Genomic DNA, 22,803 nt, shown 5'->3' on the forward strand with positions numbered 1-22,803 from the left:
ACATTGCATGCACAGTTAAAGAAAATATATATTATGAGCGTATGAAACAGTTACAGACCAGATTAAAGTGTGAGACAGCCTTAGATTTGAAAGAACTTAAGCTGGTGGTGGATATGAGAGTCTCTGGTAGGTTGTTCCAGTTTTGGGGTGCACGGAAGGAGAAGGAGGAACGTCCGGATACTTTGTTGAGTCTTGGGACCATGAATAGTCTTTTGGAGTCTGATCTCAGGTGATAGGTACTGCATGTGGTAGGGGTGAGGAGCTTGTTCAGGTAGCTGGGTAGCTTGCCCAGAAAGTATTTGAGGGTGAGACAGGAAAGGTGAACTTTGCGCCTAGACTCTAGTGATGACCAATCTAGTTCTTTGAGCATTTCGCAGTGATGTGTGTTGTAGTTGCATTGGAGAACAAAACGACAAATTGAATTGTAGAGGGTGTCAAGTTTGCTAAGGTGGGTTTGAGGAGCCGAGCCATATACTATGTCTCCATAGTCAATAATTGGCATTAGCATCTGCTGTGCAATACGCTTTCTGACCAGGAGACTTAGGGAGGATTTGTTCCTGTAAAGTACCCCTAGTTTGGCATAGGTCTTGGTTGTCAGGGTATCAATGTGCATCCCGAATGTTAAGTGGGAGTCAAACCATAAGCCCAGGTATTTAAAACTAGTGACAGGTGTTAGGGTGGTTTTAGCGTTGGTTCTAATCAGGAGCTCAGTCACTGGAAGCTTTACAAATTTAGTCTTGGTCCCAAATACCATTGTTACAGTCTTGTCAGTGTTTAAAAACAGTTTGTTTTGGGAAATCCAGTTTTCGAGTCTCAAAAAGTCAGACTGAAGTATGTGTTGAAGGTCAGAGAGGCTATGGCTGTGTGCATACAGGATTGTGTCATCTGCATACATGTGTATTGAGGCTTCCTTACAAGCTGTGGGAAGATCATTAATGAACACTGAGAAGAGTAGGGGCCCCAGAACAGAGCCTTGCGGGACACCACAGGTGATATCCAGGGGGTTGGAGTTAGAGCCTGAGATGGACACATGTTGGGATCTTCCTGATAGGTAGGACTGAAACCAGTTTAAAGCATGTTTCCCTATTCCAGAGCTCTGGAGTTTGTTAAGCAGGATAGCATGATCAACTGTGTCAAAAGCCTTTGCAAAATCTAGGAATACTGCACCAGTGAGTTGTCCCCGTTCCATTCCACACTGGATTTCATTGCAAACTTTTAGCAGGGTAGTTACGGTGGAGTGTTTGGGACGAAACCCAGACTGGAATTGGCTAGGGAAATTTGTCTTGGTGTAGAACTCGCTTAATTGGGAGTGGACACATTTTTCCATAACTTTGGATAGAATTGGGAGAAGTGAGATTGGCCTGTAGTTTGAGACAGTGTTTTTGTCCCCACTTTTGAAGATTGGGACAACTCTGGCAGTTTTCCAGGTCTTAGGGATATGGCCTGCAGACAGGATAGAGTTGACTATGGACGCAATTGGTTTGGCAATGGCTGGGGCACCAAGTCGTAGGAACCTAGATTGTAGTAAGTCGGGTCCACATTGGCTGCTTAGTTTTAGTTTGAGGAGCGCTTGTGTAATCTCCTCTTCAGATACTGGGCTAAATTGAAAATTGTGGGCAGTGTTGGGAGGGGGTGGGACTGTAGGGATACTCCCAGGATGAGATTCATGTTTGGGGTTTGTGCTGCGTTTCGCTAATAAGTTAGTGGCACACCCCACAAAGTAATCATTGAATGCATTTGCAATGTCAGTGGGGTTTGTCAGAGTAATATCCCCCTTAGTGATATTACTTGGTTGTTGATGGTTAGGAGGCTGGAATATATTGTTGATAACCTTCCAGAAGTTAGCTGGGTTTGATGTATTCTGGAGGAGATTGTCAGAGTAATATTGTGCTTTTGCATGCCTTGTTTGCCTTGTGCACACGTTCCGCAGGCATCTGTAGTGATTGAGATCCTTGGTAGTGCCAGTTACTTTGTAGCTTTTCCACAAGGCATCCCTGAACTGGTAGAGTGCTATAAGGTCAGGTGTAACCCATGGAAGGTGGGCCCCCCGTACCCTTATTTTGCGTAGTGGAGCATGGGTATCGCAGAGTTTTAAGAACTCGGATTGGAAATAGTCGAGCGCAGAATCAGGGTCGGGAATTAAATCGATTCTGTGCCATGGGCAGTTGGTAAGGTCATCCAGAAACTGTTGTGGGTTAAAGTTTTTAAATGTTCTAGTGAGGAGAACTTTGGGGCTTGAATGGGGCGGTTTAATTTTCCTTACACAGTACACTATTGCATGGTCACTGAAAATGTCAGGAAGGATGCCAGAGGATTGGATTCTGCTGGGGTTTGAGGAGAGAATCCAGTCTAGCAAGGAATGGTTATGCGACTTCAGGTTTATTCGTGTGGGTTGGGAAATGAGTTGCGATAGGTTAAGTGACTTGAGTTGTATCTGGATTTTGTGGTTTTTAGGGTCAAGCCAATTGAAGTTGAAATCCCCAAGAACTAGCAGCTCACTCTTCTCATTCAGAGAGGAAATGGAGGCAAGAAATTGGGTGATATCAGTCAAGGATTGTAGAAGGGCTTTAGGGGGGCGGTAGATGCCAGCAAGCAAGATGGGCTTAGAAAAGGGGAGGCAGATTTTGCCAACTAGAGTTTCAAAAGAGGGTGGACTTGGTGGGCAATTTAACAGTGTAAATTGTAAGGTGTCTGCAATATAAAATAACACCCCTCCTCCTCTCTTTGACCTATCTCTCCTAAAAATGGAGTATCCCTGAATGGCGATATTTGCATCAGGGGTTTTAGAGGATAGCCATGTTTCTGTAAGAACGATGGCTTTGGGTTTATGCATAAGGCACCATGCTCTTAGTTCGTCTAGTTTGGGCAGCAGGCTCCGGATGTTTATATGGGCGACAGATAGCCCTTTTTGGAATTTAAAGGTGGAATTCTCAGGGGCATGGGACAGAGCTGAAATGGGAGGACCTGGGTTAGTTTCAATATCACCTGCTAAAGAGAGTAATAGTATGAGAAGAAATTTGGGTAGTTGTTTACAAGTTGTAAATTTGTGGTGTTTTCCATTAGAGTGTGCGGTGGTTGGTGTGCTGGTTTTTAGAGTTCTCCACCAACATTCAGTAGATAGTGCAAGGCTTTTGAGTAATCCAGGGTGTATGGTGATGTTGGGTGTGGGCCAGGATGGAGGAGTTTGTAGTGGATAGAGGGAGTAACATCTCCATGAGGCCAGGAGAAAGAAAAAAGTTAGAAGACATAGCAGGTTCATGATGCCAGAGGTAGGCAGTGTTGCATGGAGCTGTTATGAGCAGAGTGAGTGTGTGCAGACTAAACAGACTAAACAATGATGTAAGGGCCGCCATCAGGGGTTGAGCGCCGGGCCATCCGTCCCGGGTCCAGGAGCGATGGAGAGTCCAGCCAACTAAACCCAGAAGTAAGGCTTTAACCGGTCATCAGGTGGAGCTTCCGGGCCCAGACGACCTGAGCTAACACCCCACATCCCACTCACAACAGGGTGTCAGCGCTCCCCTCAACATCCTGGGGGCCAGGTTATATGTTTCCCTCCTGGGGCCTGTGAATGCCGGAGGCCTATATGAAGTGGCACCATCATTCCTTAGTCTAGATCATGCTGATCCATTTCCTGCTTTAAATAATATTACACGTTTGCTGATATTATGATGTCACTGGCCTGCGCTATTACAACGAGAAACCTCCTGGTGTTTTACGGAGCGTGAATGAATGGCAGCTGCCATTTTAATTTCCTCTGACGAGCAAATGATCAGCATTGAGCTGTGTCCAAGTTGCAACAGCAACATGTTTTCAAAATGGCGGCAGTGGCAGAAGCAAAAGGAAAACATTCAGTTATTTTGTAGTGAGGAAAGAGGTTAGCGGGAAAAACAGGATATTTTCTTCAATGAAAAGGAAAATGGGGGGCGGGTGCAGGAAGAATATACTTATTTATAACCCGCAGATGACACATGCTAACAGTTCTGGGTGTATACAGACAGTACCGTCCAATGTAGGAGTAGGGTTGCCAGATGGCTTCTCCAAAAATACTGGGCACAATGGTGAAATGTGCGAGGCGCTCAACACACACACCTCTCTCACCTCTCTCCGCTCCATGCTGTTTCCTCCTCCTCGACCCCACCCCCAGGCGCCTGATATCTCATCCTGATTGGCTACTGCTGGGTAATGCAGCCAATTAGGATATAGGAAGCTGCCCAGCCCCCTAGCAATAGCCCTGCTCTCTCCCTGCTCGGGGAAATCCCAGAGCCCCCCAAGCCGGTCAGGTCACTATGTCCAGAGAGGTAATACCGGTATACACATACACACCCAGAGAGGTAATACCGGTATACACATACACGTCCAGAGAGGTAATACCGGTACACACATACACGCCCAGAGAGGTAATACCGGTATACACATACACACCCAGAGAGGTAATTCCGGTATACACATACATGCCCAGAGAGGTAATACCGGTATACACATACACGTCCAGAGAGGTAATTCCGGTATACACATACACACCCAGAGAGGTAATACCGGTATCCACCTACACGCCCAGAGAGGTAATACCCATATACACACACGTCCAGAGAGGTAATACCGGTATACACATACATGTCCAGAGAGGTAATACCGGTATACACATACACGCCCAGAGAGGTAATACCGGTATATACATACACGCCCAGAGAGGTAATACCGGTATACACATACCCGCCCAGAGAGGTAATACCGGTATACACATACACGCCCAGAGAGGTAATACCGGTATACACATACACGCCCAGAGAGGTAATACCGGTATATACATAGACGCCCAGAGAGGTAATACCGGTATACACATACCCGCCCAGAGAGGTAATACCGGTATACACATACACGCCCAGAGAGGTAATACCGGTATACACATACACGCCCAGAGAGGTAATACCGGTATACACATACACGCCCAGAGAGGTAATACCGGTATACACATACACGCCCAGAGAGGTAATACCGGTATACACATACATGTCCAGTATTACCTCTCATTATTTACTGAACAGTGTGTCCAAATACCGGACAGTCCGGTTCAATACAGGACACCTGGAAACCCTATGCAGGAGGCGTGTAGCTGCGCACACCGTATAATGTATAATAATATGAATGTTTACGTTTAATCGAACGCCTCTGATGTCATCACAGGAGGAGGAGCCGTTGTTACCGGAACACCAGGCAAACTATGTGAAGCTCCTGCTCACAGGGGCGTGTGATACGTGAGTGTTCGCACCTTATCATTGAAGGACGGGGGGGGGGCAGATTTCAATCTCATTTTCTAATAACATGTTTGTATTTAGCACTTAAAGCAGCAAATCTCCCGCAAAATGATTATTATTACTCGCTCCTAGACGTGAAGCGGAGGGTCCCCAGACCTGATCTGTGCTGCGCTGACCCCCCTCACCTCCCCCCACCCGCACGCACCAAAATACAAATATAGTCAAGAGGTCACGAGCAGAAAGTCCCAACCTCGCCGCCCGATGACGTTGCAACCTTCTGTTGGCCGCCCCGAGTGAGCTTGATCTTACAGCCATTTTGTTTCCCCCGTGTAAGAAAACCTGCTCAGAAACCAAGGGGAGGCTTTGGGGGGATCCCTGATCACCACTCGCCACCATTCACCTCGCCGCTGCTCGCCTTCACTCACCTTGCTGCCGTCGCTCGCAGCCACTCACCGCTCGCCGCCACTCACCTCGCCACCATACTCTCCGCTCACCGCCACACTCACCTTGCTGTCACACTCACCACTCACCTCGCCGCCGCTCACCTCGCCGCCACTCACCTCGCCGCCGTTCGCCTCCACTCACCTCGCCGCCGTTCACCGTCACTCACCTCGCCGCCATACTCGCTGCTCACCGCCACACTCACCTAGCCGCCACAGTCACCTCGCCGCCACATTCACCACTCACCTCGCCGCCGCCCTCCTCGCCGTCGCTCACCTCACCGCCGCTCTCCTCACCGTCGCTCACCTCACCGCCGCTCTCCTCACCGTCGCTCACTTCACCGCCGCTCACCTCACCGCCACTCACCTCACCACTCACTGCACACCTCACCGCCGTTCCCCTCGCTGCCACTCACCTCACCACCGCTCACCTCACAACTCACCTCTGCTCACCTCACTGCCGCTCACCTCACCACTCATCTCGCCGCCACTCACCACTCACCTCACCACGACGCAAATCACCACTCACCACTCACCTCACCACCTCTCACTTCACCGCCGCTCACCACTCTCATCACCGCCTCTCACCTCACCGCCTCTCACCTCACTGCCGCTCACCACTCACCTCGCCGCTCCTCACCGCCTCTCACCTTATCGCCTCTCACCTCACCGCCACTCACCACACCACCACTCACCTCGCCGCTGCTCACCTTGCCGCCTCTCACCTCACCGCCGAGCTCACTTCGCTGTCGAGCTCACCTCGCTGCCGCTCACCTCACTGCCGCTCACCTCACCGCCTCTCACCATTCACCTCGCCACCACTCACCTACGTGGCGTCAAAGTGGCCGTTGTAACTGGAGCTGCAGGGGGGAAAAGATGAATTTGCAGAAGAAGAAGGAGAAGGCCGGGAGAAGCTGGGGGCCGCCGCCGCAGGTAAGCAGTCGACAGCGGACAAAATGCACAAGCCAGTGGCGGCCGGGCGTGTGCATTTGTCGAGCCCTGATAATAATAACTTTATTTATATAGCGCTTTTTTCCCAATGGGACTCAAAGCTCTTCTCAGTTACAAAAGGAGAAAACATTTAAGGTTATAAACGAGACCAAACACAAGGAAAGATACAGTACAGGATGGGACGGAACTGGAGCTATTAAATCCCGGACAGCTTGTGGATCAGTAACTAGATGCCTGGGTAACAAGTCCTGAGCGTGGTATAGATTCCCAGAGAGGGGCCTCTCGGGCTGTACGTGGCAGACTGGCCCAGAGAGTGGGAGCAGCGTGGCTAAAAGCTCGGGCGCAAAAGGAAGTCAGGGGGATTCTGGGAACTGTTAGGAGTCCTTCATCTGCAGATGGAAGTGAGCGGGTGGGAGTGTAGAGGTCCCTCTGGAGATATCATATGGCAAGGACTGAAATCAGTGTGATTTTGACACCAAAAATGTAATTTGAATGGAAAAATGCAGATTTGTATCTACTGAAGTCTGAGACTGACCTCAGATCAGTAAGAGCTGACGGGTTTGTAACCCCTGCAGAGTAAGTCCAGATTGTAAAGCGCGTTTGAATAATTCCCCTTTGCTATACGTGCAGGGGTACGGATGGATCATTCGTCAGCAGAAAGATTTACACGTGGGATCCATGTTTTAAGTTCCCGACCAGGATGATCGTGACGGCCGTGCTGTGTCTGATCTGCTTGTATAATGTAAGGGAGCTGCGTGACGCGCTGCGTGCAGCAACACGTGTTCCACAGCACACACGCTTAGAGCATACCACATGCGAAGCGTGATCTGGGCTTTAAATTAATATCCAGCGAGGCCGCTCTGGCAGGAAAAGGTTACTGTCCCTCTGCGCATGGTTCACATCTTCAGGTGGCAGTAAAGAGATAGGTATTATGAAGGGTGGTGGATGTAGCCACCGCATGGGCGTCAAGGAGAAGGCTTCCTTCAGACCAACATTTCATCCTATGCCAGGGGTGGCCAACTCCAGACCTCAAGGGCCCCCAACAGGTCAGATTTTCAGGATATCCCTGCTTCAGCACAGGTGACTCAATCAGTGGCTTAGTCGAAGACCCGTGTTGAAGCAAGGATATCCTGAAAACTTGACCTTGTGGTGGCCCTTGAAGACTGGAGTTGGCCAACAATCGAGTCACAGATTGAGCAACCTGTACTGAAGCAGGGATATCCTTAAAACCTCACCTGTTGGTGGCCTTTGAGGACTGGAGTTGGCCGCCCCTATCCTATGCTGTATATAGCTGGCAAACTCCAAGCATCATATGATTGGGTGGTGGGGCTGTACCCATCCCTACAGCAATTAAACCCCTATAATGGGGCAGGTAAGAGGGTGAGAGCAGAAGTTATAGATAACCGAGCATGATTTTCCCTTATTTGGCCAGAGACCGAAGATGTCCTTCTCCATGTACACTCCTCTTTGACTCTAGAACGACTTATTGTCGCCTGCAGCCATGACAGAGAGGGTGTTGGGAGGGAAGGAGGAAGGTTAAAGGTCAACCGCGTATTTTACAGGACAGGAGTCTACGTAGTATCAGATATACACATTCCCAGCACGCTCAAACTCCCACACCCAGCACATCATGAATATATATTTATGTCAAAAAAGACTGCAACTGGGCATGGCAAATGTATACAACAAAAGACAGGGGCTGCCCAATGCTACATCCAATTGACAAAACATATATGGTAATAAGTATAGAGCTCACTCCTCCTCCTCACCTTTTTAACTTGGGAGGTCTTTCACTTTGCTGCAAGAACAGGACCTACTACGGTTCTTTCCCCTCATACAGAGGTAACGGGAAGGGGTCACAGTGTAGTGTAGGACCTGCATTATTTTGGTTATACCTTGGCGTTGGTATGCAGGCTTATGACGCTTTGGCCAAAGGGTTAAACTAAATAACCAAGTAATTATTATTATTATTGAAGTATTTCAACTTTATACTTATTACCATACACTGGCGTCATATTTTATTCTTACCTTTACCGCACGGCTGGACGCGTGCGGGCCGCGTGGTGATGGCGGCATGTCGGCGCGTCACTGTGACGTCACTGTCACTTGGCGCGCCCGGCTTCCCCGACACCCCTGAAGTTGAAGTGAGGTAAGCGGGGGTGCGGGGAAGCAGAGGGGCAAAGGCAGGAGCAGCTAGGGGGTCGGGAAGGGGAACAAAAATGCGCGCGAAGTGGAGGGGGTGCACGGAGGGGATGCGGCTGGCGCGCTGTTTAGTCACGGCACCAGCCAGAGTAAATCCCCGGCCAATTAGTGGCAAAGGTAAGAATAAAGGCTGCCGCAGCAGTATATGTTTTGCCAATTGCATGTAGCATTGGGCACCCCCTGTCTTTTGTTGTATATTATCAGATATAACCTCGTCCCTCTCCAGGCTACCAGGCTGTGTGAAGATTGTATGTTTAGGTCAACTACAGTGGCTCAATCTCCACTCAGGACCATCAGCTTGTAGTGCCAGGTTAGCCAGCCAACCTATATCATTTATATAGAGGGGCGAGAAAATGTCTGTGAACCCCAATGATAATTACGGACATTCCATAGTTTTTCCATGATAACCTTCTTGAATCAAAACCAGTCTTTTTTTTAAATATCCAGTAGGGTTTATATTAACCAATTCCATGTCTTTTGAAACAAAATGATGTATGAATTAGACAAACAATGCATAAGTAAGAGTCAGGGTATGTGCAAAAGTAAGTGAAACGCTAGTTTTATCAGCTAAATTAAAGGGGATAATTAGAATCAGGTGTTTAAATAATTAGGTAGATCTTCAGGGGTGAGGTTAGGAGCCCCACCCTATATAAAGATCAGAAACTTTGTGAGTTTGGTCTTCACCGTACAGGTGTGTGGAAATACCTAAGATCTAATAACATTGTAGGTTTGAAATAGGTGAAATATGTGAATATCCTAAGTGGTTCACAAACTTTTTCTCGCCACTGTATATACACATACGTATATTAGATGTGTCCATCTGTGTGCAAACGCGTTGATTGCTCAGAAGGGCGGATTAGAATCTCAACTGAGAGCGAATGGGACATTTCAAGAGCAGTGTGGAGATAGCATTAATGTATCCGTGACAACAGCCAGAGCCAATCAGATTGCTCCATTTCTGAACGTTCCATGCATGGCGTACCCCTAGTGGCGAGATGGACCCCTTGACCAACGGAGCATTCTGATTGGCTGATGTGACGGCCCCAATTAGCAATACAAGTAACGGCAGCTTTCTCGTTCAGTTTGTTCTAGTGGATTTCTACCTGTCACCCAAAGCCGTGGTAGACGTGGACAAGTGGACGCTGGCAATGGTAAACATCTCTTATGCTAACCGGACGAAGAGGATCTTACATATGTTAAAAGGTCAGCTGGGGGTCTCTGGGTTTCTCTTCTGTGTATTTGTAGATATGTGCCATGTTACAGCAGCACATCCCCTTGGTATTTTCACAGAATCCTGGTTTTATTCCACCTTCCCGTCCGTCTTCACCAGCGTCATTTACGTCTTCCACGTGATGGCCAGCTACAGGTAACATTTAACCAGTATGTGGGCAAGCCTGGTACCAACAGCTTGGACTGTTGGGTGTCGGCCAGCAAGGGGTTACTCCCTGCCTGGAGGAGGCAGGAGGAGACCGCTCACAGGGTTACTGTTCCTGGACTGCAGAGGGACACCGGGTCAGACGTATATTGCGGTGCTACGTTATGTCTATGGACTTTTACTTGCCGGAGCTGAGAAAGGAGCTGTATTTTGAGTTGCTGAACTTTGGCTGAATAAAAGCCGATGTTTACTTTTCCAAACGCAAGTCTCCTGTCATTACCTCTGCGTGTGTCGCCTACGTCTGAGGTGCTCAACTCCATTTCTTAAGACCCCTCTACCCCCCCCCCCAACAGGTCAGGTTTTCAGGATATCCCAGCTTCAGCACAGGTGGCTCAATCCGTCCCTGCTTCAGCACAGGTGGGTCTATTAGAGGCTCAGTCTTTTGATTCTTTTGAGCCTCTGATTCAGCCACCTGTGCTGAAGCAGGGATATCCTGGAGACCTGACCAGTTGGGGGGGGGGGGGCTGGAGGAATGGAGTTGAGCCCCCCGGCCTACAGTGTACTACTACTGTGCGTTCATCACATGGGTTACTGCTCCAATTAGCTGAAGCGTCTGAGCTAAGACCAGTAGGGTGGGCAGGTTAGCAGGGTCCATATCCGGAATACAGAGCCACCCTGTGAGGTCGGAGCCGCGGCCAGCGTCCGAATCGCCGTCAGGTCGGGTTTGTTTGCTGTCGCTTGAAAGTCGGCAAAACTTTTCAGTTTGAAAAAGTTCAACCAAATGTAAAAAAAAAACCCCCATTCATGTTTTCTCCCATATTTTCTTTAACAAACCCCCAAAACCGTGTGAGTTCCAACAACCAAAACAACATTTTTAGAACAAAAACACCCAGTGAAGAAAATATAACCATCTTCTTGGGTATAAAAAGATAACCGCCGGGGACTGACATTATTTATCAGTAAGTCACTAAAACAGCGGAAGGAAATACATGTATATGTCCCCAGGCATAGGGAAGGTCTGTTTTAAAAGATGTTTATCTCCGTGTTTCTAGGAACCAGATGAGGAGAATGTATAGAGGGACCTCGGCCGTCAGCCCCCCCAGCGGCCCTGCTGCTATTCTGGTGAGAAACGGAGTTATTCTCACATAGAAAACGTGGGCCCGTGGGTACTGCACAGCGCCAAGCCTTTAAAGAACCCAGTGTGCCAAGGCGCAGCACTGTTTAGTAAATGCTAACATGGGACACGTGCTCTTATCGGGCACACGGATGGGACACGTGTTATCGGGCACACGGGATGGGACATGTGCTCTTATCAGGCACACGGGATGGGACACATGTTCTTATCGGGCACACGGGATGGGACACGTGCTCTTATCAGGCACACGGGATGGGACACATGTTCTTATCTGGCACACGGGATGGGACACGTGCTCTTATCTGCCATTATGTTTCCATTTTGGATCCTCTGCCCTAGTATCAATAAAAAAGCCAGCCTTATTTTTGATAGAGAAGACCTGCTTTGGGACTCTGTCCTCTCCTTGATTCCAATATAATACAGAGCAGGTCCTGTGAATAGAGCCGTGTGGCGTGACTGTGCCTAACCTAATTAATTAATTAATTAACGCTTGTCTTGCAGGCAGCCAGCATCCGATACACCGGAAGTCAGGTTGCGTACTTGCTGTGGGGTAGGTGAGAGGTGGAAGCCGCGTGTGATGCTTTGTTGCTGTGGGGTAGGTGAGAGGTGGAAGCCGCGTGTGATGCTTTGTTGCCGTGGGGTAGGTGAGAGGTGGAAGCCGCGTGTGATGCTTTGTTGCTGTGGGGTAGGTGAGAGGTGGAAGCCGCGTGTGATGCTTTGTTGCTGTGGGGTAGGTGAGAGGTGGAAGCCGCGTGTGATGCTTTGTTGCCGTGGGGTAGGTGAGAGGTGGAAGCCGCGTGTGATGCTTTGTTGCTGTGGGGTAGGTGAGAGGTGGAAGCCGCGTGTGATGCTTTGTTGCTGTGGGGTAGGTGAGAGGTGGAAGCCGCGTGTGATGCTTTGTTGCTGTGGGGTAGGTGAGAGGTGGAAGCCGCGTGTGAAGCTTTGTTGCTGTGGGGTAGGTGAGAGGTGGAAGCCGCGTGTGATGCTTTGTTGCTGTGGGGTAGGTGAGAGGTGGAAGCCGCGTGTGATGCTTTGTTGCTGTGGGGTAGGTGAGAGGTGGAAGCCGCGTGTGACGCTTTGTTGCTGTGGGGTTGGTGAGAGGTGGAAGCCGCGTGTGAAGCTTTGTTGCTCTGGGGTAGGTGAGAGGTGGAAGCCGCGTGTGACGCTTTGTTGCTGTGGGGTAGGTGAGAGGTGGAAGCCGCGTGTGAAGCTTTGTTGCTGTGGGGTAGGTGAGAGGTGGAAGCCGCGTGTGAAGCTTTGTTGCTGTGGGGTAGGTGAGAGGTGGAAGCCGCGTGTGAAGCTTTGTTGCTGTGGGGTAGGTGAGAGGTGGAAGCCGCGTGTGAAGCTTTGTTGCTGTGGGGTAGGTGAGAGGTGGAAGCCGCGTGTGATGCTTTGTTGCTGTGGGGTAGGTGAGAGGTGGAAGCCGCGTGTGATGCTTTGTTGCTGTGGGGTAGGTGAGAGGTGGAAGCCGCGTGTGAAGCTTTGTTGCTCTGGGGTAGGTGAGAGGTGGAAGCCGCGTGTGATGCTTTGTTGCTGTGGGGTAGGTGAGAGGTGGAAGCCGCGTGTGAAGCTTTGTTGCTGTGGGGTAGGTGAGAGGTGGAAGCCGCGTGTGATGCTTTGTTGCCGTGGGGTAGGTGAGAGGTGGAAGCCGCGTGTGAAGCTTTGTTGCCGTGGGGTAGGTGAGAGGTGGAAGCCGCGTGTGATGCTTTGTTGCTGTGGGGTAGGTGAGAGGTGGAAGCCGCGTGTGATGCTTTGTTGCCGTGGGGTAGGTGAGAGGTGGAAGCCGCGTGTGAAGCTTTGTTGCCGTGGGGTAGGTGAGAGGTGGAAGCCGCGTGTGATGCTTTGTTGCCGTGGGGTAGGTGAGAGGTGGAAGCCGCGTGTGAAGCTTTGTTGCCGTGGGGTAGGTGAGAGGTGGAAGCCGCGTGTGATGCTTTGTTGCTGTGGGGTAGGTGAGAGGTGGAAGCCGCGTGTGATGCTTTGTTGCTGTGGGGTAGGTGAGAGGTGGAAGCCGCGTGTGATGCTTTGTTGCTGTGGGGTAGGTCAGAGGTGGTAGCCGCATGTGATGCTTTGTTGCTGTGGGGTAGGTGAGAGGTGGAAGCCGCGTGTGATGCTTTGTTGCTGTGGGGTAGGTGAGAGGTGGAAGCCGCGTGTGATGCTTTGTTGTGTGGGGTAGGTGAGAGGTGGAAGCCGCGTGTGAAGCTTTGTTGCTGTGGGGTAGGTGAGAGGTGGAAGCCGCGTGTGATGCTTTGTTGCTGTGGGGTAGGTGAGAGGTGGAAGCCGCGTGTGAAGCTTTGTTGCTGTGGGGTAGGTGGAGGTGGAAGCCGCGTGTGATGCTTTGTTGCTGTGGGGTAGGTGAGAGGTGGAAGCCGCGTGTGAAGCTTTGTTGCTGTGGGGTAGGTTGGGGTGGAAGCCGCGTGTGATGCTTTGTTGCTGTGGGGTAGGTGAGAGGTGGAAGCCGCGTGTGAAGCTTTGTTGCTGTGGGGTAGGTGAGATGTGGAAGCCGCGTGTGATGCTTTGTTGCTGTGGGGTAGGTGAGAGGTGGAAGCCGCGTGTGAAGCTTTGTTGCTGTGGGGTAGGTGAGAGGTGGAAGCCGCGTGTGATGCTTTGTTGCTGTGGGGTAGGTGAGAGGTGGAAGCCGCGTGTGATGCTTTGTTGCTGTGGGGTAGGTGAGAGGTGGAAGCCGCGTGTGAAGCTTTGTTGCTGTGAGGTAGGTGAGAGGTGGAAGCCGCGTGTGATGCTTTGTTGCTGTGGGGTAGGTGAGAGGTGGAAGCCGCGTGTGATGCTTTGTTGCTGTGGGGTAGGTGAGAGGTGGAAGCCGCGTGTGAAGCTTTGTTGCTGTGGGGTAGGTGAGAGGTGGAAGCCGCGTGTGAAGCTTTGTTGCTGTGGGGTAGGTGAGAGGTGGAAGCCGCGTGTGAAGCTTTGTTGCTGTGGGGTAGGTGAGAGGTGGAAGCCGCGTGTGAAGCTTTGTTGCTGTGGGGTAGGTGAGAGGCGGAAGCCGCGTGTGATGCTTTGTTGCTGTGGGGTAGGTGAGAGGCGGAAGCCGCGTGTGAAGCTTTGTTGCTGTGGGGTAGGTGAGAGGCGGAAGCCGCGTGTGATGCTTTGTTGCTGTGGGGTAGGTGAGAGGTGGAAGCCGCGTGTGAAGCTTTGTTGCTGTGGGGTAGGTGAGAGGTGGAAGCCGCGTGTGAAGCTTTGTTGCTGTGGGGTAGGTGAGAGGTGGAAGCCGCGTGTGAAGCTTTGTTGCTGTGGGGTAGGTGAGAGGTGGAAGCCGCGTGTGAAGCTTTGTTGCTGTGGGGTAGGTGAGAGGTGGAAGCCGCGTGTGAAGCTTTGTTGCTGTGGGGTAGGTGAGAGGTGGAAGCCGCGTGTGATGCTTTGTTGCTGTGGGGTAGGTGAGAGGTGGAAGCCGCGTGTGAAGCTTTGTTGCTGTGGGGTAGGTGAGAGGTGGAAGCCGCGTGTGAAGCTTTGTTGCCGTGGGGTAGGTGAGAGGTGGAAGCCGCGTGTGAAGCTTTGTTGCCGTGGGGTAGGTGAGAGGTGGAAGCCGCGTGTGAAGCTTTGTTGCTGTGGGGTAGGTGAGAGGTGGAAGCCGCGTGTGATGCTTTGTTTCTGTGGGGTAGGTGAGAGGTGGAAGCCGCGTGTGATGCTTTGTTGCTGTGGGGTAGGTGAGAGGTGGAAGCCGCGTGTGAAGCTTTGTTGCTCTGGGGTAGGTGAGAGGTGGAAGCCGCGTGTGATGCTTTGTTGCTGTGGGGTAGGTGAGAGGTGGAAGCCGCGTGTGAAGCTTTGTTGCTGTGGGGTAGGTGAGAGGTGGAAGCCGCGTGTGATGCTTTGTTGCCGTGGGGTAGGTGAGAGGTGGAAGCCGCGTGTGAAGCTTTGTTGCCGTGGGGTAGGTGAGAGGTGGAAGCCGCGTGTGATGCTTTGTTGCTCTGGGGTAGGTGAGAGGTGGAAGCCGCGTGTGATGCTTTGTTGCTGTGGGGTAGGTGAGAGGTGGAAGCCGCGTGTGATGCTTTGTTGCTGTGGGGTAGGTCAGAGGTGGAAGCCGCATGTGATGCTTTGTTGCTGTGGGGTAGGTGAGAGGTGGAAGCCGCATGTGATGCTTTGTTGCTGTGGGGTAGGTGAGAGGTGGAAGCCGCGTGTGATGCTTTGTTGCTGTGGGGTAGGTGAGAGGTGGAAGCCGCGTGTGAAGCTTTGTTGCTGTGGGGTAGGTGAGAGGTGGAAGCCGCGTGTGATGCTTTGTTGCTGTGGGGTAGGTGAGAGGTGGAAGCCGCGTGTGATGCTTTGTTGCTGTGGGGTAGGTGAGAGGTGGAAGCCGCGTGTGAGGCTTTGTTGCTGTGGGGTAGGTGAGAGGTGGAAGCCGCGTGTGAAGCTTTGTTGCTGTGGGGTAGGTGAGAGGTGGAAGCCGCGTGTGATGCTTTGTTGCTGTGGGGTAGGTGAGAGGTGGAAGCCGCGTGTGAGGCTTTGTTGCTGTGGGGTAGGTGAGAGGTGGAAGCCGCGTGTGAAGCTTTGTTGCTGTGGGGTAGGTGGAGGTGGAAGCCGCGTGTGATGCTTTGTTGCTGTGGGGTAGGTGAGAGGTGGAAGCCGCGTGTGAAGCTTTGTTGCTGTGGGGTAGGTGGAGGTGGAAGCCGCGTGTGATGCTTTGTTGCTGTGGGGTAGGTGAGAGGTGGAAGCCGCGTGTGAAGCTTTGTTGCTGTGGGGTAGGTGAGATGTGGAAGCCGCGTGTGATGCTTTGTTGCTGTGGGGTAGGTGAGATGTGGAAGCCGCGTGTGATGCTTTGTTGCTGTGGGGTAGGTGAGAGGTGGAAGCCGCGTGTGAAGCTTTGTTGCTGTGGGGTAGGTGAGAGGTGGAAGCCGCGTGTGATGCTTTGTTGCTGTGGGGTAGGTGAGAGGTGGAAGCCGCGTGTGATGCTTTGTTGCTGTGGGGTAGGTGAGAGGTGGAAGCCGCGTGTGAAGCTTTGTTGCTGTGAGGTAGGTGAGAGGTGGAAGCCGCGTGTGATGCTTTGTTGCTGTGGGGTAGGTGAGAGGTGGAAGCCGCGTGTGATGCTTTGTTGCTGTGGGGTAGGTGAGAGGTGGAAGCCGCGTGTGAAGCTTTGTTGCTGTGGGGTAGGTGAGAGGTGGAAGCCGCGTGTGAAGCTTTGTTGCTGTGGGGTAGGTGAGAGGTGGAAGCCGCGTGTGAAGCTTTGTTGCTGTGGGGTAGGTGAGAGGTGGAAGCCGCGTGTGATGCTATGTTGCTGTGGGGTAGGTGAGAGATGGAAGCCGCGTGTGAAGCTTTGTTGCTGTGGGTAGGTGAGAGGTGGAAGCCGCGTGTGATGCTTTGTTGTCGTGGGGTAGGTGAGAGGTGGAAGCCGCGTGTGAAGCTTTGTTGCTGTGGGGTAGGTGAGAGGTGGAAGCCGCGTGTGAAGCTTTGTTGCTGTGGGGTAGGTGAGAGGTGGAAGCCGCGTGTAACGCTTTGTTGCTGTGGGGTAGGTGAGAGGTGGAAGCCGCGTGTGATGCTTTGTTGCTGTGGGGTAGGTGAGAGGTGGAAGCCGCGTGTGAAGCTTTGTTGCTGTGGGGTAGGTGAGAGGTGGAAGCCGCGTGTGATGCTTTGTTGCTGTGGGGTAGGTGAGAGGTGGAAGCCGCGTGTGATGCTTTGTTGCTGTGGGGTAGGTGAGAGGTGGAAGCCGCGTGTGAAGCTTTGTTGCTGTGGGGTAGGTGAGAGGTGGAAGCCACGTTTGAAGCTTTGTTGCTGTGGGGTAGGTGAGAGGTGGAAGCCGCGTGTGATGCTTTGTTGCTGTGGGGTAGGTGAGAGGTGGAAGCCGCGTGTGATGCTTTGTTGCTGTGGGGTAGGTGAGAGGTGGAAGCCGCGTGTGATGCTTTGTTGCTGTGGGGTAGGTGAGAGGTGGAAGCCGCGTGTGACGCTTTGTTGCTGTGGGGTAGGTGAGAGGTGAAAGCCGCATGTGATGCTTTGTTGCTGTGGGGTAGGTGAGAGGTGGAAGCCGCGTGTGATGCTTTGTTGCTGTGGGGTAGGTGAGAGGTGGAAGCCGCGTGTGAAGCTTTGTTGCTGTGGGGTAGGTGAGAGGTGGAAGCCGCGTGTGAAGCTTTGTTGCCGTGGGGTAGGTGAGAGGTGGAAGCCGCGTGTGATGCTTTGTTGCTGTGGGGTAGGTGAGAGGTGGAAGCCGCGTGTGATGCTTTGTTGCTGTGGGGCAGGTGAGAGGTGGAAGCCGCGTGTGAAGCTTTGTTGCTGTGGGGTAGGTGAGAGGTGGAAGCCGCGTGTGAAGCTTTGTTGCTGTGGGGCAGGTGAGAGGTGGAAGCCGCGTGTGATGCTTTGTTGCTGTGGGGTAGGTGAGAGGTGGAAGCCGCGTGTGATGCTTTGTTGCTGTGGGGTAGGTGAGAGGTGGAAGCCGCGTGTGATGCTTTGTTGCTGTGGGGCAGGTGAGAGGTGGAAGCCGCGTGTGATGCTTTGTTGCTGTGGGGTAGGTGAGAGGTGGAAGCCGCGTGTGATGCTTTGTTGCTGTGGGGCAGGTGAGAGGTGGAAGCCGCGTGTGAAGCTTTGTTGCTGTGGGGTAGGTGAGAGGTGAAAGCCGCGTGTGATGCTTTGTTGCTGTGGGGCAGGTGAGAGGTGGAAGCCGCGTGTGAAGCTTTGTTGCTGTGGGGTAGGTGAGAGGTGGAAGCCGCGTGTGATGCTTTGTTGCTGTGGGGTAGGTGAGAGGTGGAAGCCGCGTGTGAAGCTTTGTTGCTGTGGGGTAGGTGAGAGGTGGAAGCCGCGTGTGAAGCTTTGTTGCTGTGGGGCAGGTGAGAGGTGGAAGCCGCGTGTGATGCTTTGTTGCTGTGGGGTAGGTGAGAGGTGGAAGCCGCGTGTGAAGCTTTGTTGCTGTGGGGTTGGTGAGAGGTGGAAGCCGCGTGTGATGCTTTGTTGCTGTGGGGTAGGTGAGAGGTGGAAGCCGCGTGTGAAGCTTTGTTGCTGTGGGGTAGGTGGAGATGGAAGCCGCGTGTGAAGCTTTGTTGCTGTGGGGTAGGTGAGATGTGGAAGCCGCATGTGATGCTTTGTTGCTGTGGGGTAGGTGAGAGGTGGAAGCCGCGTGTGAAGCTTTGTTGCTGTGGGGTAGGTGAGAGGTGGAAGCCGCGTGTGAAGCTTTTTTGCTGTGGGGTAGGTGAGAGGTGGAAGCCGCGTGTGATGCTTTGTTGCTGTGGGGTAGGTGAGAGGTGGAAGCCGCGTGTGAAGCTTTGTTGCTGTGGGGTAGGTGAGAGGTGGAAGCCGCGTGTGATGCTTTGTTGCTGTGGGGTAGGTGAGAGGCGGAAGCCGCGTGTGAAGCTTTGTTGCTGTGGGGTAGGTGAGAGGTGGAAGCCGCGTGTGATGCTTTTTTGCTGTGGGGTAGGTGAGAGGTGGAAGCCGCGTGTGAAGCTTTGTTGCTGTGGGGTAGGTGAGAGGTGGAAGCCGCGTGTGATGCTTTGTTGCTGTGGGGTAGGTGAGAGGCGGAAGTCGCGTGTGAAGCTTTGTTGCTGTGGGGTAGGTGAGAGGTGGAAGCCGCGTGTGATGCTTTGTTGCTGTGGGGTAGGTGAGAGGTGGAAGCCGCGTGTGATGCTTTGTTGCTGTGGGGTAGGTGAGAGGTGGAAGCCGCGTGTGATGCTTTGTTGCTGTGGGGTAGGTGATAGGTGGAAACCGCGTGTGATGCTTTGTTGCCGTGGGGTAGGTGAGAGGTGGAAGCCGCGTGTGATGCTTTGTTGCTGTGGGGTTGGTGAGAGGTGGAAGCCGCGTGTGATGCTTTGTTGCTGTGGGGTAGGTGAGAGGTGGAAGCCGCATGTGATGCTTTGTTGCTGTGGGGTAGGTGAGAGGTGGAAGCCGCGTGTGATGCTTTGTTGCTGTGGGGTAGGTGAGAGGTGGAAGCCGCGTGTGATGCTTTGTTGCTGTGGGGTAGGTGAGAGGTGGAAGCCGCGTGTGAAGCTTTGTTGCTGTGGGGTAGGTGAGAGGTGGAAGCCGCGTGTGATGCTTTGTTGCTGTGGGGTAGGTGAGAGGTGGAAGCCGCGTGTGAAGCTTTGTTGCTGTGGGGTAGGTGAGAGGTGGAAGCCGCGTGTGAAGCTTTGTTGCTGTGGGGTAGGTGAGAGGTGGAAGCCGCGTGTGATGCTTTGTTGCTGTGGGGTAGGTGAGAGGTGGAAGCCGCGTGTGATGCTTTGTTGCTGTGGGGTAGGTGAGAGGTGGAAGCCGCGTGTGAAGCTTTGTTGCTGTGGGGTAGGTGAGAGGTGGAAGCCGCGTGTGATGCTTTGTTGCTGTGGGGTAGGTGAGAGGTGGAAGCCGCGTGTGAAGCTTTGTTGCTGTGGGGTAGGTGAGATGTGGAAGCCGCGTGTGATGCTTTGTTGCTGTGGGGTAGGTGAGAGGTGGAAGCCGCGTGTGATGCTTTGTTGCTGTGGGGTAGGTGAGAGGTGGAAGCCGCGTGTGAAGCTTTGTTGCTGTGGGGTAGGTGAGAGGTGGAAGCCGTGTGTGATGCTTTGTTGCTGTGGGGTAGGTGAGAGGTGGAAGCCGCGTGTGATGCTTTGTTGCTGTGGGGCAGGTGAGAGGTGGAAGCCGCGTGTGAAGCTTTGTTGCTGTGGGGTAGGTGAGAGGTGGAAGCCGCGTGTGATGCTTTGTTGCTGTGGGGTAGGTGAGAGGTAGAAGCCGCGTGTGATGCTTTGTTGCTGTGGAGCAGGTGAGAGGTGGAAGCCGCGTGTGATGCTTTGTTGCTGTGGGGTAGGTGAGAGGTGGAAGCCGCGTGTGAAGCTTTGTTGCCGTGGGGTAGGTGAGAGGTGGAAGCCGCTTGTGAAGCTTTGTTGCCGTGGGGTAGGTGAGAGGTTGAAGCCGCGTGTGATGCTTTGTTGCTGTGGGGCAGGTGAGAGGTGGAAGCCGCGTGTGAAGCTTTGTTGCTGTGGGGTAGGTCAGAGGTGGAAGCCGCGTGTGAAGCTTTGTTGCTGTGGGGTAGGTGAGAGGTGGAAGCCGCGTGTGATGCTTTGTTGCTGTGGGGTAGGTGAGAGGTGGAAGCCGCGTGTGATGCTTTGTTGCTGTGGGGTAGGTGAGAGGTGGAAGCCGCGTGTGAAGCTTTGTTGCTGTGGGGTAGGTGAGAGGTGGAAGCCGCGTGTGATGCTTTGTTGCTGTGGGGTAGGTGATAGGTGGAAGCCGCGTGTGATGCTTTGTTGCTGTGGGGTAGGTGGAGGTGGAAGCCGCGTGTGATGCTTTGTTGCCGTGGGGTAGGTGAGAGGTGGAAGCCGCGTGTGATGCTTTGTTGCCGTGGGGTAGGTGAGAGGTGGAAGCCGCGTGTGATGCTTTGTTGTTGTGGGGTAGGTGAGAGGTGGAAGCCGCGTGTGATGCTTTTTTGCTGTGGGGTAGGTGAGAGGTGGAAGCCGCGTGTGATGCTTTGTTGCTGTGGGGTAGGTGAGAGGTGGAAGCCGCGTGTAATGCTTTGTTGCTGTGGGGTAGGTGAGAGGTGGAAGCCGCGTGTGATGCTTTGTTGCTGTGGGGTAGGTGAGAGGTGGAAGCCGCGTGTGAAGCTTTGTTGCTGTGGGGTAGGTGAGAGGTGGAAGCCGCGTGTGAAGCTTTGTTGCTGTGGGGTAGGTGAGAGGTGGAAGCCGCGTGTGATGCTTTGTTGCTGTGGGGTAGGTGAGAGGTGGAAGCCGCGTGTGAAGCTTTGTTGCTGTGGGGTAGGTGAGATGTGGAAGCCGCGTGTGAAGCTTTGTTGCTGTGGGGTAGGTGAGAGGTGGAAGCCGCGTGTGATGCTTTGTTGCTGTGGGGTAGGTGAGAGGTGGAAGCCGCGTGTGATGCTTTGTTGCTGTGGGGTAGGTGAGATGTGGAAGCCGCGTGTGAAGCTTTGTTGCTGTGGGGTAGGTGAGAGGTGGAAGCCGCGTGTGATGCTTTGTTGCTGTGGGGTAGGTGAGAGGTGGAAGCCGCGTGTGACGCTTTGTTGCTGTGGGGTAGGTGAGAGGTGGAAGCCGCGTGTGATGCTTTGTTGCTGTGGGGTAGGTGAGAGGTGGAAGCCGCGTGTGAAGCTTTGTTGCTGTGGGGTAGGTGAGAGGTGGAAGCCGCGTGTGATGCTTTGTTGCTGTGGGGTAGGTGAGAGGTGGAAGCCGCGTGTGAAGCTTTGTTGCTGTGGGGTAGGTGAGAGGTGGAAGCCGCGTGTGAAGCTTTGTTGCTGTGGGGTAGGTGAGAGGTGGAAGCCGCGTGTGACGCTTTGTTGCTGTGGGGTAGGTGAGAGGTGGAAGCCGCGTGTGATGCTTTGTTGCTGTGGGGTAGGTGAGAGGTGGAAGCCGCGTGTGAAGCTTTGTTGCTGTGGGGTAGGTGAGAGGTGGAAGCCGCGTGTGATGCTTTGTTGCTGTGGGGTAGGTGAGAGGTGGAAGCCGCGTGTGAAGCTTTGTTGCTGTGGGGTAGGTGAGATGTGGAAGCCGCGTGTGATGCTTTGTTGCTGTGGGGTAGGTGAGAGGTGGAAGCCGCGTGTGATGCTTTGTTGCTGTGGGGTAGGTGAGAGGTGGAAGCCGCGTGTGAAGCTTTGTTGCTGTGGGGTAGGTGAGAGGTGGAAGCCGTGTGTGATGCTTTGTTGCTGTGGGGTAGGTGAGAGGTGGAAGCCGCGTGTGATGCTTTGTTGCTGTGGGGCAGGTGAGAGGTGGAAGCCGCGTGTGAAGCTTTGTTGCTGTGGGGTAGGTGAGAGGTAGAAGCCGCGTGTGATGCTTTGTTGCTGTGGAGCAGGTGAGAGGTGGAAGCCGCGTGTGATGCTTTGTTGCTGTGGGGTAGGTGAGAGGTGGAAGCCGCGTGTGAAGCTTTGTTGCCGTGGGGTAGGTGAGAGGTGGAAGCCGCTTGTGAAGCTTTGTTGCCGTGGGGTAGGTGAGAGGTTGAAGCCGCGTGTGATGCTTTGTTGCTGTGGGGCAGGTGAGAGATGGAAGCCGCGTGTGAAGCTTTGTTGCTGTGGGGTAGGTCAGAGGTGGAAGCCGCGTGTGAAGCTTTGTTGCTGTGGGGTAGGTGAGAGGTGGAAGCCGCGTGTGATGCTTTGTTGCTGTGGGGTAGGTGAGAGGTGGAAGCCGCGTGTGATGCTTTGTTGCTGTGGGGTAGGTGAGAGGTGGAAGCCGCGTGTGAAGCTTTGTTGCTGTGGGGTAGGTGAGAGGTGGAAGCCGCGTGTGATGCTTTGTTGCTGTGGGGTAGGTGATAGGTGGAAGCCGCGTGTGATGCTTTGTTGCTGTGGGGTAGGTGGAGGTGGAAGCCGCGTGTGATGCTTTGTTGCCGTGGGGTAGGTGAGAGGTGGAAGCCGCGTGTGATGCTTTGTTGCCGTGGGGTAGGTGAGAGGTGGAAGCCGCGTGTGATGCTTTGTTGTTGTGGGGTAGGTGAGAGGTGGAAGCCGCGTGTGATGCTTTTTTGCTGTGGGGTAGGTGAGAGGTGGAAGCCGCGTGTGATGCTTTGTTGCTGTGGGGTAGGTGAGAGGTGGAAGCCGCGTGTAATGCTTTGTTGCTGTGGGGTAGGTGAGAGGTG

The 22,803-nt window shown here is 53.1% G+C and overlaps 1 protein-coding gene across 2 annotated transcripts in view; it reads left to right on the forward strand.

Moving 5' to 3' along the window:
• LOC142469132 (stimulated by retinoic acid gene 6 protein-like) overlaps positions 1-22,803 on the forward strand; it is a 105,149-nt gene that overhangs the window by 60,187 nt on the left and 22,159 nt on the right. For both annotated transcript variants that reach the window (XM_075576065.1, XM_075576064.1), the window contains exons 8-13: positions 5,185-5,255; positions 7,277-7,388; positions 9,931-10,051; positions 10,139-10,214; positions 11,276-11,345; positions 11,860-11,908. In XM_075576065.1, coding sequence (XP_075432180.1) covers positions 5,185-5,255; positions 7,277-7,388; positions 9,931-10,051; positions 10,139-10,214; positions 11,276-11,345; positions 11,860-11,908 — 499 coding nt within the window. The remainder of the gene's footprint in view (positions 1-5,184; positions 5,256-7,276; positions 7,389-9,930; positions 10,052-10,138; positions 10,215-11,275; positions 11,346-11,859; positions 11,909-22,803) is intronic.

The sequence above is a fragment of the Ascaphus truei genome, chromosome 18 (genome assembly GCF_040206685.1).
Source record: "Ascaphus truei isolate aAscTru1 chromosome 18, aAscTru1.hap1, whole genome shotgun sequence".
NCBI classification, from domain to species: Eukaryota; Metazoa; Chordata; class Amphibia; order Anura; family Ascaphidae; genus Ascaphus; species Ascaphus truei.